This window comes from Myotis daubentonii, chromosome 13 (assembly GCF_963259705.1).
Source record: "Myotis daubentonii chromosome 13, mMyoDau2.1, whole genome shotgun sequence".
Lineage (NCBI taxonomy): Eukaryota > Metazoa > Chordata > Mammalia > Chiroptera > Vespertilionidae > Myotis > Myotis daubentonii.
Genome location: NC_081852.1, coordinates 38,918,548 through 38,932,392, shown reverse-complemented (window position 1 = coordinate 38,932,392; position 13,845 = coordinate 38,918,548). Strand labels below are relative to the sequence as shown.

The 13,845-nt window shown below is 43.0% G+C and overlaps 1 protein-coding gene across 1 annotated transcript; it reads left to right on the top strand.

Annotated features, from left to right (window-relative positions):
- Window positions 1-634: 634 nt before the first annotated feature.
- Window positions 635-9,947, top strand: ANKRD1 (ankyrin repeat domain 1). The gene is made up of 9 exons (XM_059662812.1): window positions 635-791; window positions 1,432-1,611; window positions 2,523-2,660; window positions 2,785-2,892; window positions 4,053-4,151; window positions 5,661-5,759; window positions 6,094-6,192; window positions 6,306-6,404; window positions 9,060-9,947. The coding sequence occupies exons 1-9, from the start codon at window positions 765-767 to the stop codon at window positions 9,168-9,170; spliced, it is 960 nt and encodes a 319-aa protein (XP_059518795.1). The 5' UTR covers window positions 635-764; the 3' UTR covers window positions 9,171-9,947.
- The last annotated feature ends 3,898 nt before the right edge of the window (window positions 9,948-13,845 follow it).

Here is a 13,845-nt window from a genome sequence, read left to right as displayed (position 1 = left end):
AAATTGCTCCAGTAAGTATGCTGTTTTAGAAGACAGTAGTAAGCATGTCATATGCTAATTATGGCCAATGACGGCATAAAACAAAAGTGCATTACTGAATGCTTTCAATTTCTTATAATGATGGCAAGAAGGCATGTCATGGGGCCTTTTTAGCCCCAGACATCACTCCAGAGAATTCCAACAGATATAGACAAGGGCCGTGCGGACTCGGATCCTTTCCTCTCAGGCTGTTTACCCATGGGAATAGGATGTCCTGAAGTAACACTTCCCCCAAGTGAAGTGCTGATAAGTCCGGTTATCAGAAAGCTATTACCGGGAGTGTGATGTGCAGGGTATTTACATTTTCCTGATAGAGTTAGTCATATGAAAGCTGACAAAGGAGGCAAAAGAGCAGTGTTGTGGTGCAATATCAACAGGCAGCTGTCCCCTGGCTTCCCGATAAATAGGATGACTGGCATTGCTGAGCGGTGTGGTCACTGCCAAAGGAATGGCCCTCTCACATTTCCTCTTGATTCACATATTCAGTGGGGTTGCCTGTCATCTCCTCCCTCTTCTGCTTCCCAGACACTGAGTCTGGAACGAAAATTCACCTGCCTCTGAGCTGGCCACTGGTGGGGGCGGGGGTGTTACTTGGGTTCCCAGGTTGGAAGATTATCTCACCCAGCCCTGGCTATATAAGCTGCCCCGTGTGGAGGAGCCCAGCAGGGCCGACTGAAGGGATTCATTCCGCAGGAGAAAAACATACAGACGAACTTCAGGCCAACATGATGATGCTGAAAGTGGAAGAGCTGGTACGTAAGACATGTTATTTTTATGCAATGAAAACTCGTTTGGTTTTAATTTGAAAATGAAAATGTCCTTTTTCTTTCAGGCATAATGCACAGTGAAAATGTCATATATGGAAAATGGTTGGTTTATGTGATAAAATGAGTGACACTGGAAAAATGGAGCTGGGAGCAATGACTTTTCTACATGTTTCCTATTTATTACCTTTTCCTTTTTGGTTTTATCACTAAAGTGTACACTCACATGTCATTATCAAAATGCCTTAGGGAAGAAGCTCTATGGCAAGAACATGTGTCAGAAAACTTTTCAACTCAAGGCCAAGAGTTATCATAAGTAATAAAATGAAGGAATTTTAAATATTCAGAGGGGGTGGTTGTGATTTTCCTAGGAGAAATGTGACTAAGTGGATTAAGTGTATTTCAGCATATCAATCTAACCTAAACCTTGATTTAACTAAGACAGCAGGACAAGTACCTGAAGGTAGTCCTGGAACATCGCAGCAATGGGTCACACCTGAGATCTGACAGCTGCACGGGGGCGGCTGTTGCCAGGGAGGAGGACCAGGGGCCTCCTGCAGCATCCTCCGCAGAGGACGACCCCAGGACAAGCCCTGCTGCTCTGACCTGCCATCTTCTTCCCTCGTAGGTCACAGGGAAGAAGAATGGCGGTGGGGACACTGGGGAGTTCCTCCCTGAGGATTTCACAGATGGAGAGTATGAAGCTGCTGTTACTTTGGAAAAGCACGAGGACCTGAAAACACTGCCGGCCCACTCAGTGAGCCTTGCGGAGCAGCAGTGGAAAATTGAGAAACAGCGAGAGGCAGAGGTAAGAACCCTCCATGGGATCCCCTAGTGGGAGGTTAGGGATAGCATAGGGAAAAGGTGATGCCAAGCAGGAAGAAGCAAAGAGAGAAACAAAATAAATGCCACCATGCCAAAGATGTTTCATACCAAATATGAACCCCTGTAAAGAGACAACTTCTATGGGATACGTTGTGGGAATGAATTCTTTCACGAGACTATGTCCTCCAGACTCTGAATCAATGATCGAAGGTTCTTTGACCATGTTCTGATTGAAAGACTTGGAAAGAGAAATGTGTCCAGTGAATTTCTGATGTCACATGCATCTAGTTTATCCCAAGAAAGAGAGACCCCTTTCTCTCAATAACATGGTTTGTGGTCTAAGGATCATTCTTTGACTGTGTCTACTATCTGTGTTGCTAAGATCTGTGTTCCTGGGTGAATTTTCATTACTTACTAATGACAGATAAAACATGCATTAGTTAGCTGTAGTCCTCGGACAGTCTGTTTCATGGGCCCTGCTTACTGGGCCACCTGAAAGAGATTGGCATTGATATTTCAAACCTCAGCACTCATTATTAGATTATTTTGGGTAAAAAAAAAAATTCTTGAGTATGATGAAAAAATTTGACAGAAATCTGGGGTTTATGGCAGCAATTACAAAATCATGACTTAGAGACTAGATCCTATCTCCAATTAGTCAAAAGCTGATGCTACATGCAAGATAAGTGAAGATGAAGACAATTAATTAAAAAATCAGACCCCCAAATCCTCGAATAAGAAATGACTAAACTGAAACCAAAGACTTATTTTTTCTATTCTTTTGCTCATGCAGTATACATACTTATTTCAGACCTCGCAGGTTTTGTTTAGACACAACCACAATGCTTGTCAGTAGAACTCAACATATTTTGAAACACGGTTTTCTTTTTTTAGCTCAAGAAGAAAAAACTAGAACAAAGATCAAAGCTTGAAAATTTAGAAGACCTTGAACTTATCATTCAACTGAAGAAAAAGAAAAAATACAGGAAAACTAAAGTTCCGGTTGTGAAGGAACCTGAACCTGAAATCATCGTAAGGGCTTTAGGCTTTATAGTCTCACACGTCTGGCGTGTGTGCTCCGGGGGAATAAACCTGTGGAGGGTGTGATTGAATGTTGGGACGCTCACGGGTAACTCTCGCCCTATTTTGGCTTTAGACAGAACCTGTGGATGTGCCTCGGTTTCTGAAGGCTGCCCTGGAGAATAAACTGCCAGTAGTAGAAAAATTCTTGTCAGACAAGAACAATCCAGATGCCTGTGATGAGGTAAGGCTTACACAAAGCACTGCAAAACCCAGCTCATTCATTTTGTGTTTCTTCTGCTTTACTGCAGCCTTGCTAACATGGTGCCAAAAATCAATCCACCTGAAACAGCTTTCCCCAGCTGTTGCCACATATGTCAGCAGGATAACAGAAGAGTACAGTGGTCCAAAAGAAAAACGCCCCCTCTCCCCCACAAAATCCTGGATTAGTGCTATTGATTGAATAATTGTTTTGGACTCATATATTTCTGGCTTTTTCATTCGCCTTGAGCTTCTTAGATCCTTGGGATAGGTGTTGAATAAAGCCAGGCCAACAAACTACCTTTGCAGAAATAGAGTGCCCCCCCCCCCAAAATGTATATACACTTTTTCCTGATAGCTCAATTGATGTTTCTTTCTTTACAGATTTAACCCATTGGCGTTAATAATTATTCAAAGTGTCTATGCATTTGGGGGGATACCCTGTATATTATTAGCATCATCTCTGACTGGACCCAAACACATCAGCTCTAGGTGGGAAATTCAGAGACTAGTGCTCACGTGCCAGCTCTCTCTCTACTTCGCTACTTGATTTGCATTTCCCCAATCTCAGTTTCCTTATCCCTAAGGAGGGCACTGGCGTGAAATCATGCCTAAAGTTGTTGCAGCTTTAATAAGTCTAATTCACCTATTGGTATGAAGGCAATTTAACAGAAACCACTAATCCTTTTTGTATTCAGAAATGTAAATAGGGAATCACTTCTGAGGTTGAACTGAAAATGAGTGCTCCCATTTTCTTAAAATGAATGGAATACTTTTCGATGTTTAACTTACCAACAGTCCCAGATGAAAGAAAACTGTCTGATCTGCATGATAAATATCACACAACAAGGAAGGTGCAAAATACAATAGAGGGAAAGTCGTCTTGAACCTGCAAGACGTCACGTCCCCCTATGTAGATAGACTTCTAGGCACTTAGAAATGTACTTTGCAGGAAGCACAAATCTCAGTTGCAGGATAATTGTTCTAGTTCTGCAATTTTAGTGAATTTAACATTTTTAATTCATAAAGAAGCACTCCAGTTTCTATCAATTAAGTCATCAGAGTCCCCAGATTCAGACCTACTAGAAAGGATTTATGCACATTTTTATATGCATTTCTCTCTTTTAATCTCTGTTCTGACAGTATAAACGGACAGCTCTGCATAGAGCATGCTTGGAAGGACACCTGGCAATTGTGGAGAAGTTACTGGAAGCTGGAGCACAGGTCGAATTCCGTGATATGGTGAATATATTTCTTAGTTTGGAAATAAGCCAAAATGTATAGACTATATGAAGCTTGAGAAAAGCTAAAATGAAACACTGGGCTGATTGGATTGGAAATTGATCTGAGAGAACTAGGCAAAAGCTTATTTCTCCACACAAGAGATGGGACTAGGTCATGTGGAAAGTATTTTCTATACAGACTGAAAAGGAGAGAAGTGTTCCAGGGAAAAGGAGGAAGTGAAAGCTGTTGAGCAGAATTCAATATCGTCATCAGAGAGCTGGGTCATTATCAAGTCAGTAGCATTACTGAGAAGTAATACAGTCGACACTCGCCTTTCAACATCCCCGCCCTTCCATTATACACGGCAGTCTGCTCGAGGCCCCTGGGCTGCCAGCAATGAATCAGAATTCTCTCGCTGCATGCCTTATATGATAGATGCTGACTGCCGTAGACGTGATTTGGGGCTAGACTGCATACTAAATGAATTGCATCTATGGAAAGCAGCTGCTTTTTCAGACCTCAATAATTCAACACTGTGATTTCTACAAAGACCAGCATACAGCGTATTTTATGAACTGAAATTGAGCTGGGAAATGCTTTATTTATTTAAATGCAGCTCAATTTGACTTTAGAGCAAAGCGGAAAGGGTACATGAAGAGTACAAAGGATTTGGCCAAAACTGAACCCAAAAGACACACAGAAGAACAACTAAAGAAACAAAAAATAAAGTTAGCATGGAAAGACACTAACATTCATGAGTGTGGGATTTGACAGGCCAGAGACAAACCACCAGAGCAGCAAAGGGGGCCCTCTCTGAGTAAGTGCAGCATGCAGTGACCACATGGGATGACGGGCGAGGTGCAGAAGCTATGCTAGCACAAAGGAGAAATGAGGACGGGCAGGAGATAAGAAATAACAGGGGCACAGGAAGAGGTGTCAGATGCAAGTTAAAATCTTTTGGAAGGGACCACTTTTACTCTGCCAGAATTTTGAAGTACACTTTTTCTAGAACTTTTGAGTCTTCGTATTTGGCAAAAGTGATTAAAAGTGGGTTTGCATATCTATCCTGCCATTCACTAGCTGTGTGTCCTTGGGGAGCAAACATGACTACTGTGGAGCCTTGATTTTACCACAGTAGCACCTACCTCACTCATAATGTTGCCAGGAGGACAACCAAGTCGAGGGTGGCTAGCAACATGTTGGCACGAGAAATTCTCATCAAGTTGTAGCTCTTATTCTTCTTAATACATATTTATTAGATTAACAGCCTCCTAACGATGCACATGACAGACGCACACATATGCATGCACATACTCCCGTTCGCACACATAAAAGTTTAGCTAAAATGTTTGGCAAAGAGCCTCCAACTCCAATAGTTGGAATTGGGGATCTAGACGGGGACAACCACTGCTACCAGATGCCCTAGCAAAGCAGGTGTTCCCGGGCCTTAGACACCGAGTCCGCACTAATTCCTCTGACCAGGTTCTTCTTTACCTTAAGTCATGTCCTTTTACCTTCCGGGTATAGCTTGAATCTACAGCCATCCACTGGGCAAGCCGTGGAGGAAACGTGGATGTCTTAAAATTGTTGCTGAATAAAGGAGCAAAAATCAGTGCCCGGGATAAGGTATTTCTCCTCTTGCAGCCCTGCGCCTGCCCCCCGTGCACACCCCCCCCCCCCGCCTTCTCCCTCTCCTCTCCTCCTCCTCTCTCCCTGTTCCCCCTCTTCTCCCTCTCCCTCTCCCCTCCTCCTTCTCTCTCCCTGTTCCCCCTCTTCACCCTCTCCCCCGCCCCTTTCCATTCCTCATTTCCCACCTCCTCCCACCTTTGCCATCTGCTGAGAGCCCATGCTGTGTGTGGGGTACCATAGTGGCCACTGGCCTGGTCCCCCACATGCCTCGGGGTCTGGGACAACCTGGTCTTCACGCCCAGCAAATCCACCTCGTTCTTTAATCTCCCAGCTGCTCAGCACAGCGCTGCACGTGGCGGTGAGGACGGGCCACTACGAGTGCGCGGAGCATCTCATCGCCTGCGAGGCGGACCTCAACGCCAAAGACCGAGTGAGTAGTCAGAGTTTAGTCCTTGTTGATTTGGAATTACTCCCCAAGCCGGTACCCACGTACCCACCTCTGTCCTCAGGACCCCCCGCAGCGTGTTCACTCTGCTTCTCTAGGAAGGAGATACCCCCCTGCACGACGCCGTGAGACTGAATCGTTACAAGATGATCCGACTCCTGATTATGTACGGCGCGGACCTCAACGTCAAGAACTGTGTAAGTGCTCCAAACAAGGGACCCTGCCTGCAGGATTACCAATTTATAAAACTGTCTTGAAAATCGTCCCACAATGGTAGTATTTCAGGGGTCATCTCTAACGGTTTTAGTGCCCCGTTTGGTCCATTCCATCCCTGCTAACCTTGGCAGCCTCGGGTCACCTGGTCAGAGATGGGGAGAGCCATAGTGACTGCTATGACTTCAGTGTCTAATATGGTATCTAGTAATTCTTTTAGAATTTGGTCTTGATAATAAAAGATGGTCCAATTGCTCACCTCCACGGACACAAGTGCAATCTGCTGTGTCCATCCTGGCTAAGCACGGCCTGGGGTTGACAGGAATACAGACACCACCTTCCTCAAGGTGGGGGTCTCAAATTCCACAGTGGTCAATGCAGCCAGAGCCAATGAACTCAAATCAATCAATATCTAATCCCAGGAATCTACAGTCTTCCCCTCCTGACAACATCGCATGCTACCACTTTCTTCCAGGGGCTGCTGTATTGTTGCTTATATTTTTGAGATAATCTCCATCTATTTTCCACTTTGGTTTATCTGCACATCCCTCAAAATAATTTCCTATATTTAGGCCTCGAAAATGCTTGTATAAGTCCCTTTTATAAGTATGTATTAATTTAGCTTCATCTGTAAGCAGGGAACGAAACCAACTTCTCATGGTCCCAATTCCCAGGCAAACATCATCTAATATAAGCTTTAAAAATATCACCCAGAGGAAAGGGTGTAAATTACTGAAAAAATAACTTGAAAGATTTTGGAGAATCGCTTTTTTTTAAAAAAAGAAAATCCCAGTGATCATATAATGTTATTTCTTTCCTTATTGTATTACTATGAGACTGAGAGGAATATTTTATCATGGAAACAATTGGCTTGATGACAGGAACAAAGAATAAGTGCAAGAAATAGAGACTGCTGCTTGGGGTGGGAAAGTGTTAAAGGTAGAATTCCTTCACCCCTGATATTGGGATTGGCTTTATCTAATAATTTAAAGTATCAGAAAAAGAGTAGATTCAACCAAATCTCCAAAGCTGCAGAAAATATGATTTTTTTTTCCTTCAGACTGTGAGCCACTACCCGCAGAGATAAATAGCATACAGATTGGGGAGACTGTGTAACTAGGCAGAAAATCAGGAGATAGATTTCAATAGAGAGGAGTGCCAGGAATTTATGGAATAGCCAAAAATATACAAATAGGGCTCAGAGTTCTGTATATCAGTGAGACCCAGGCATGCGGGTTCTGAAACTATTCATGTCATTGACCCAATGGGTCAATGTTCCACAAAGACCAGTAAGCTATTGGAAACCCTCTTGGAAGGGATTGGAAACAACAGACAATATGTTATTGTGTTGTTGTCCAAACTGTCTTCATGTCTGCTGATAAAGGGAGATGTGTGAGAAGTTCCAAAGTGAAGGTTACAGGGCCACTAGCTCAATATGCACAGGGGCCAGGCGGATCAGACAAGTAACATAAGGGGGTGGGTGCAGGAATCTGTGCACATCACTTTGCAAGGTGGAGGCTCTTCCTCAAGCCAGCCCCTTGTTGCTCTGCGGAATCACAGTCTCATGCTGCCAGCTCTTCTGATTGTTTGTTTTTCAGAGATCACTAATTCAGTTGGGAAATCTCTTATTTTCCAACTGTTGACAATTAATTCCAATGTACAAAATACACACACACACACACACACACACACACACACACACACACACACACACAACCTAAGCTGTTTGGGCCAAAACAAAACAGGTCTCTAGACCAGTGATGGCGAACCTTTTGAGCTTAGCGTGTCAGCATTTTGAAAAACCCTAACTTAACTCTGGTGCCATGCCACATATAGAAGTTTTTTGATATTTGCAACCATGGTAAAACAAAGATTTATATTTTTGATATTTATTTTATATATTTAAATGCCATTTAACAAAGAAAAAACAACCAAAAAAATGAGTTCAAGTGTCACCTCTGACACGCATGTCATAGGTTCGCCATCACTGCTCTAGACTGATTTGCATCTCAAAGCTGCCAATTTGCAATCTCTGTGTTAAACAGAGACTTCTGAATGAATAGAGATGGAAAGTTTTAGAACTTCTCATATTTAAAGACAAGAATTGAGAGGTGCCATGATTTTAATTTTCTGTGACTATCTTGAGACATTCAAAAGAAAAAGAATTTTGGTGTCAAAAATTATTTATTCACACATGTCATTGATGTCACCTCCAGAAAAGTAAAATTTCCTGGGAGAGAGCTCAATGTAACTAGTTGTGAAAAATCTACCCCCTGGAGCAGTAATAGTTCTGAGCAGTTCCTGAGTATTTAAGCCAAGGCGTCGAAGCAGCTGGGTTACCACCAGTTTTTATCAATCAAGGAATCATTTTACAAATTGATAGGAACTGGGGATTTTTATTAATACCTGAAATAGTCCCATAGGGGGGGAAAATTGCTCATCTGAAATGCCAAAAGCATTCCCATGAGAAACAGTGAAAGACTGGTTTGAATAAAAATGGCAAATCACTTAGAAGAAAGCATAAAACACTCCAGTAACACACACCCATCCATTACCTCATTAAACATATCTTGAGAGAGGATGTGAATTTATAGATGCCTCCCATCTGGAAGTCAAATTTCCTCATCTGTTTTGATTAGGCTGGGAAGACCCCGATGGACCTGGTGTTACACTGGCAGAATGGAACCAAAGCGATATTTGACAGCCTCAAAGAGAACTCCTACAAGACCTCTCGCATAGCTGCATTCTAGGAGACACGACCGACCGACCGACCGACCGACCGCTTTCTTCAGCTGCTCCTCACCGGTGGCCCTTGGAAGGCCGGGCCCCAGAGAAGAGCAACTTAGTTACAGAACCCTGCTTCTCCTCATCAACCTATGGTCAGGCCGCACCTTGTAAAGTTTCAAAAAAGCACTGGGACATAGGCATTGAAATTTCCCTTAGGGCGACCCACTCTATTTATTTGTATCTATTCCTGTGGATTTATTTATTTATTCTTAAATGAACTCCACTATCACGGATACTCAGATTCTTTATGCTCATCCTTTGGTGGGCAGAGCTTGATTCGTACACAGTGCTCCAGAGCCTTCCCGTAGAGAGTCCGTAACCCAGGCCAATGAGCAGTGCTCAGTGGCTGCCTATGTGTCACCTCACTCACGTAGGATATTTCAAGGTGTTTCTAAGAGACAAAGGTGATTATTGCCGCCCTCTTTTCTCCTGAATTTTTACTGCTGACGTCTGAGGCAATGGAAACGCATACGGTGACGGAAACAGTAGAATGGAAGAGAAGGACAGGAAGGCCAGCCGCTCTCGGCTGGGCCTGGTGTTCCTTACCAAGTCACGCACTGTGCTAAGGTGAAGCGGATGTTGCGAGTGTGAGCGGAGTGCAGTGGAAGGAGTGGGCAACGGGGCCATGCAGCATGGGATTTGCTCAAAAAGATGAAAGTAACGGCAAATTGTAAATGTGTAAATGTATCTTATGTCGTATGTATATTTTATATTCATAATAAAAGCAAGCACATTCTAAACCTCTTTCTAAGTACTTCTATAAGTGGAAAAGGCCATTTAGATGGGGTGTTGTTATTCTTCCAATTTTATTCTTATTCTTCCAAGTTTTTCAGATTAGGACTGGCCTGTAAGAACAGTATTTCTCAGTAGTTAATATGTATGTGGATCACATGAGGATCTTAAAATGCAGATTCTGATTCTGCCAGGCTCAGAGTGGACCTGAGGTTCTAGAAGTGGTGGTATGCCACCACCACACCTTGGGCTGCGAGGCTTGAAAACCACTGATACAAAGGCGTAAGTTCTTGCCTGGCCGTGGTGGCTCAGTGGTTGAACATCGATGAACCTGGATTCCTGATCAGGGCATATGCGCAGTTGCGGGCTTGATCCCTGGTGTGGGGTGTGCAGGAGGCACGGATCAATGATTCTCTCTCATCATGGATGTTTCTATCTATCTCTCCCTCTCCCTTCCTCTCTGAAATCAATAAAAATATACTAAAAAAAAAAAAAAAAAGAATAAGTTCTTTTGGCCCCAATGATGGGGGAAAGAGACCCCTGGTGGGCAGAATGTTTACTGCATGCTAAACAATGCTCCTTAAGAAGTTCCATCAGGAATGGACTGAGGTTTAACCATTTTTAAGGACAGCTCTGGCAGTGTCAAAGGCCTCCAACAAGAAAACACACCTGGTGGATAACTCCTGATCTCCAAGGTGTTTGTTGCCAGGTTTTGGACCAGGTGCTAAGACCTGTGATGAGAAAATTCGATGAATACTAAGAAATAAATAATCACAGAAATATATATATAGTAAATGCCTGTAGTAAGTACGATGAAGTAAAAAATAGAGTGCTACCAGTCTAAGATGTGGAGGCACATCATCTGATGGGGGGAGGGGATATCTACAAAGACTGCTTAGAGGTGGTGGCTTTCAGAGGAATCGGAGGGATAATCTGGAGTAATTCAAGCACAGAACATCCCAGGCAGTGGAGAGAAGAGCGGAAAGGGCACGGGTATGGGAATAGTGTGGCATGTTAGGGAAATGTCTGAAGGCCATCATGAAACACCAGCACTGGTACCCTCCCCAGAACTCACTCCAGACATAACCTCTTAGCTATGCCTCCAACACTTTGAGAGGACACTCAGGCATAGTCCATACCAGCTCTTGCAGGCAGCTGGTCATGCACACATATGGAGTTCCGAGGATGGTGTGAAATATTTTTGAACCTTTTCTATCTAGTCTCCTAACAATCCAGAGTCAACCTTCCAGGGGCAGCTTCCTTCTATCTCCCTCCCTCCCAACACCCTCCCTCTAAGGTCCTGGCTCTAACTTCTCAGATCCTTAAGGCTCAGGGTCCTTCCCTTTCACAGGCAACATTTCTCTTGCTAATACTGACGTCTCCCATAGCATTAACTTCAGTGTGTTATTATGTGACCAAGTCCTCTCTTTATGATGATTTTCTCGAGTCTCCCTCCCCACAAGAGCGGGGGGGGGGGGGGTAAAGAAGAGAAGAGACGAAGGGGTTAAACACTTTTGTTTTGCCACATATAAAGACCTGCACTAACACAGAGGTAGAGACAACATGGGATACATCCCCTAGAACAAGGGCAACTCAGTTAGCTCTGCTGAAAAAAAAGATAAACCGTTCAGGCAAAATTTTCAAGTCTCTGTTGAATAGGAAGTCAACTTTTACAAGCTCCTTCCTTGTCTTCCCCCTGAGCCAGCTCTGCCCACAGTCTGTTGTCTTGTGTTTTCTCAGTGAAGGGAATATTCCTTTGGCCAAGAGACCCCTGGAAGTTGTTCTTGACATTCTCTCTCCCTCACCCTCTTTCAATCAACCACGGAGTCTTCTTACCAAGGACACTGCTCCGTAACCTGCCCACTTCCTCCCATCCCAGGGCCACCCCCGTCGTTCAGATCACCAGGCCCTACTGAGACCCCAGCCTCTGGTTTACTTCCCTCCAGTCTGTTCTCCAAATTGCAGCCAGAGTGATTTTTCTAAAACGCAAATCTGGTCACGTCATTCTCCTTTGGAAAATTCTTCAATGGCTTCCCTTTTCTCCTTAATGTTTTCTAAAATCCTTAAAATCAGACAGCTGTTAACTCGATTCTCATCTATTTCTCATTACTTTCCTAGCTAAACTCTAAATTTCAACTCCACTGAGTTTTCAGTTCCTTAAAAAATCCAGGCACTTGCTTTTCTGTTTTTACCTGTGGTGGCAGGTCCCTGGAAGGGTCTTCTTCCCACCCGGCCCCACCCCACCCCACCCCGCGGCATCATTCCTCCTTTGGGTTAGAGCAAGCGTGTCAAACTCGCAGCCCACATGCAGCCCACGCGGATATTTTGCGGCCCAGCCAATATAACAGTATGTAAGAAACGTTTTAATAAAATAATAAAAATTTTGTAACTTCATTTTTACAATGTCCTGTTATACATCATTAATAACGAACTACAACGTTCGCTAATGACTGATTACTATAATCGTGTTGCATTCATTTCCCTTACTCGCCTTACGTGCAGGCGCACCATTTCTCTCCACTAATACTAGCAGCAAATATTTTAGCAGCCGATTGCCACATCATTGGTCTTGTCCTGACTTGTTTGGTGTGCACAACAGGAAATATTTTGCTTTCGGAGAACAAGAAAAATAGGTTTATTTGCGTTATGCTTATTAATTTGTGCAGTTATTCAGTGTCTGGTAAGTTAATGTTCAAGAAAAAATATAAATTTTTATTAAAATGTTCTATTATTTTATGTTTTTCAGCCCTTTGTATTTAGCATGTCTCTATCAAAATAAACCTACGTTTCTATGAAAACTGAAGCTTTTGTTTTTTTGTGGCCCACATTAACTTAAACCTTGTTTATTTGGCCCGGGTTAGCCTTTGAGTTGGACATGCTTGGGTCAGAGGCATTTTTGTCCAGGAAGCCATCTGAACCCCTTCCTTTGGACTTTGTTATTCCTTCCAAGTGTGTTCTTATAATTTTCCTCCAGGTCATTACATCTATCACACTGCTTTCATCCCCCAAATGAAAAACTTCCTCTCTCCTCTTGAACAAGCAATACATACTCATTAAGTATTAAGCCAATTACAGAAACAGATACTGAAAAAAGCTACATCACACCAATAATCCTAATTTCATGGCACTCTGATTTTTCTGTGCACATTACATATGAGCACTGCACATTTAGTTTTATAACTTTGTTCTCAACTGAACCTATTCTACACACCTTTATTCTTGTTTCACTGTACAATGGATCATTTAATTAATCCTATTATTATTGGGCATAAGGTTGTTTTCATTTTCCCATTATTTAAGATATTGTTGCAATGAATATCCTCATCCATGCACCCTTTGTATCTAACCAGTTATTTCTAAAGAAATACATTTACAGGAATATCTATAAGATTGGTAACAAATTATATCCCTTCCATGTTAATGCCTTTCCCCACAATCATGAAAATACTCATTTTATAAATTTTTCAACCTGATCAGCAAAAGAAAATTTTATATTTGGTAACTTTTGCCTGATTACTAAAAAGTTCAGCTTCTTCATGTTTACTGAACATGTTTCTAGGTCAACCTTTTTTGCCCAATTTTCTAGTAAGTCAGGTTCCCTTAAAACAGCACTTGAAAAGAGGATTCTTGTGGTTTACTGAGAATAAGTGAAGGTAACAGGATGGGTGGGAGAAGAAAAGAGGCGAAGATGTGGCTTCAAGAGAAGTCTCTCTTCAGCCTAATCCCAGCGCGCCCAAGAGCACAAATGCAAAGGTGGGCCAACCTCAAGGGGTGAGAGCAAAACATTCCAGGCATCTGTGGGTAAGGTGACACCCATCGTCCAGGACAATCCTCTGGAGAAAGATGGAGATGACCATTCGTTCCCACCATCTGAAGTAGCTGAGGGCTGGGTATACCAGCCTGGAA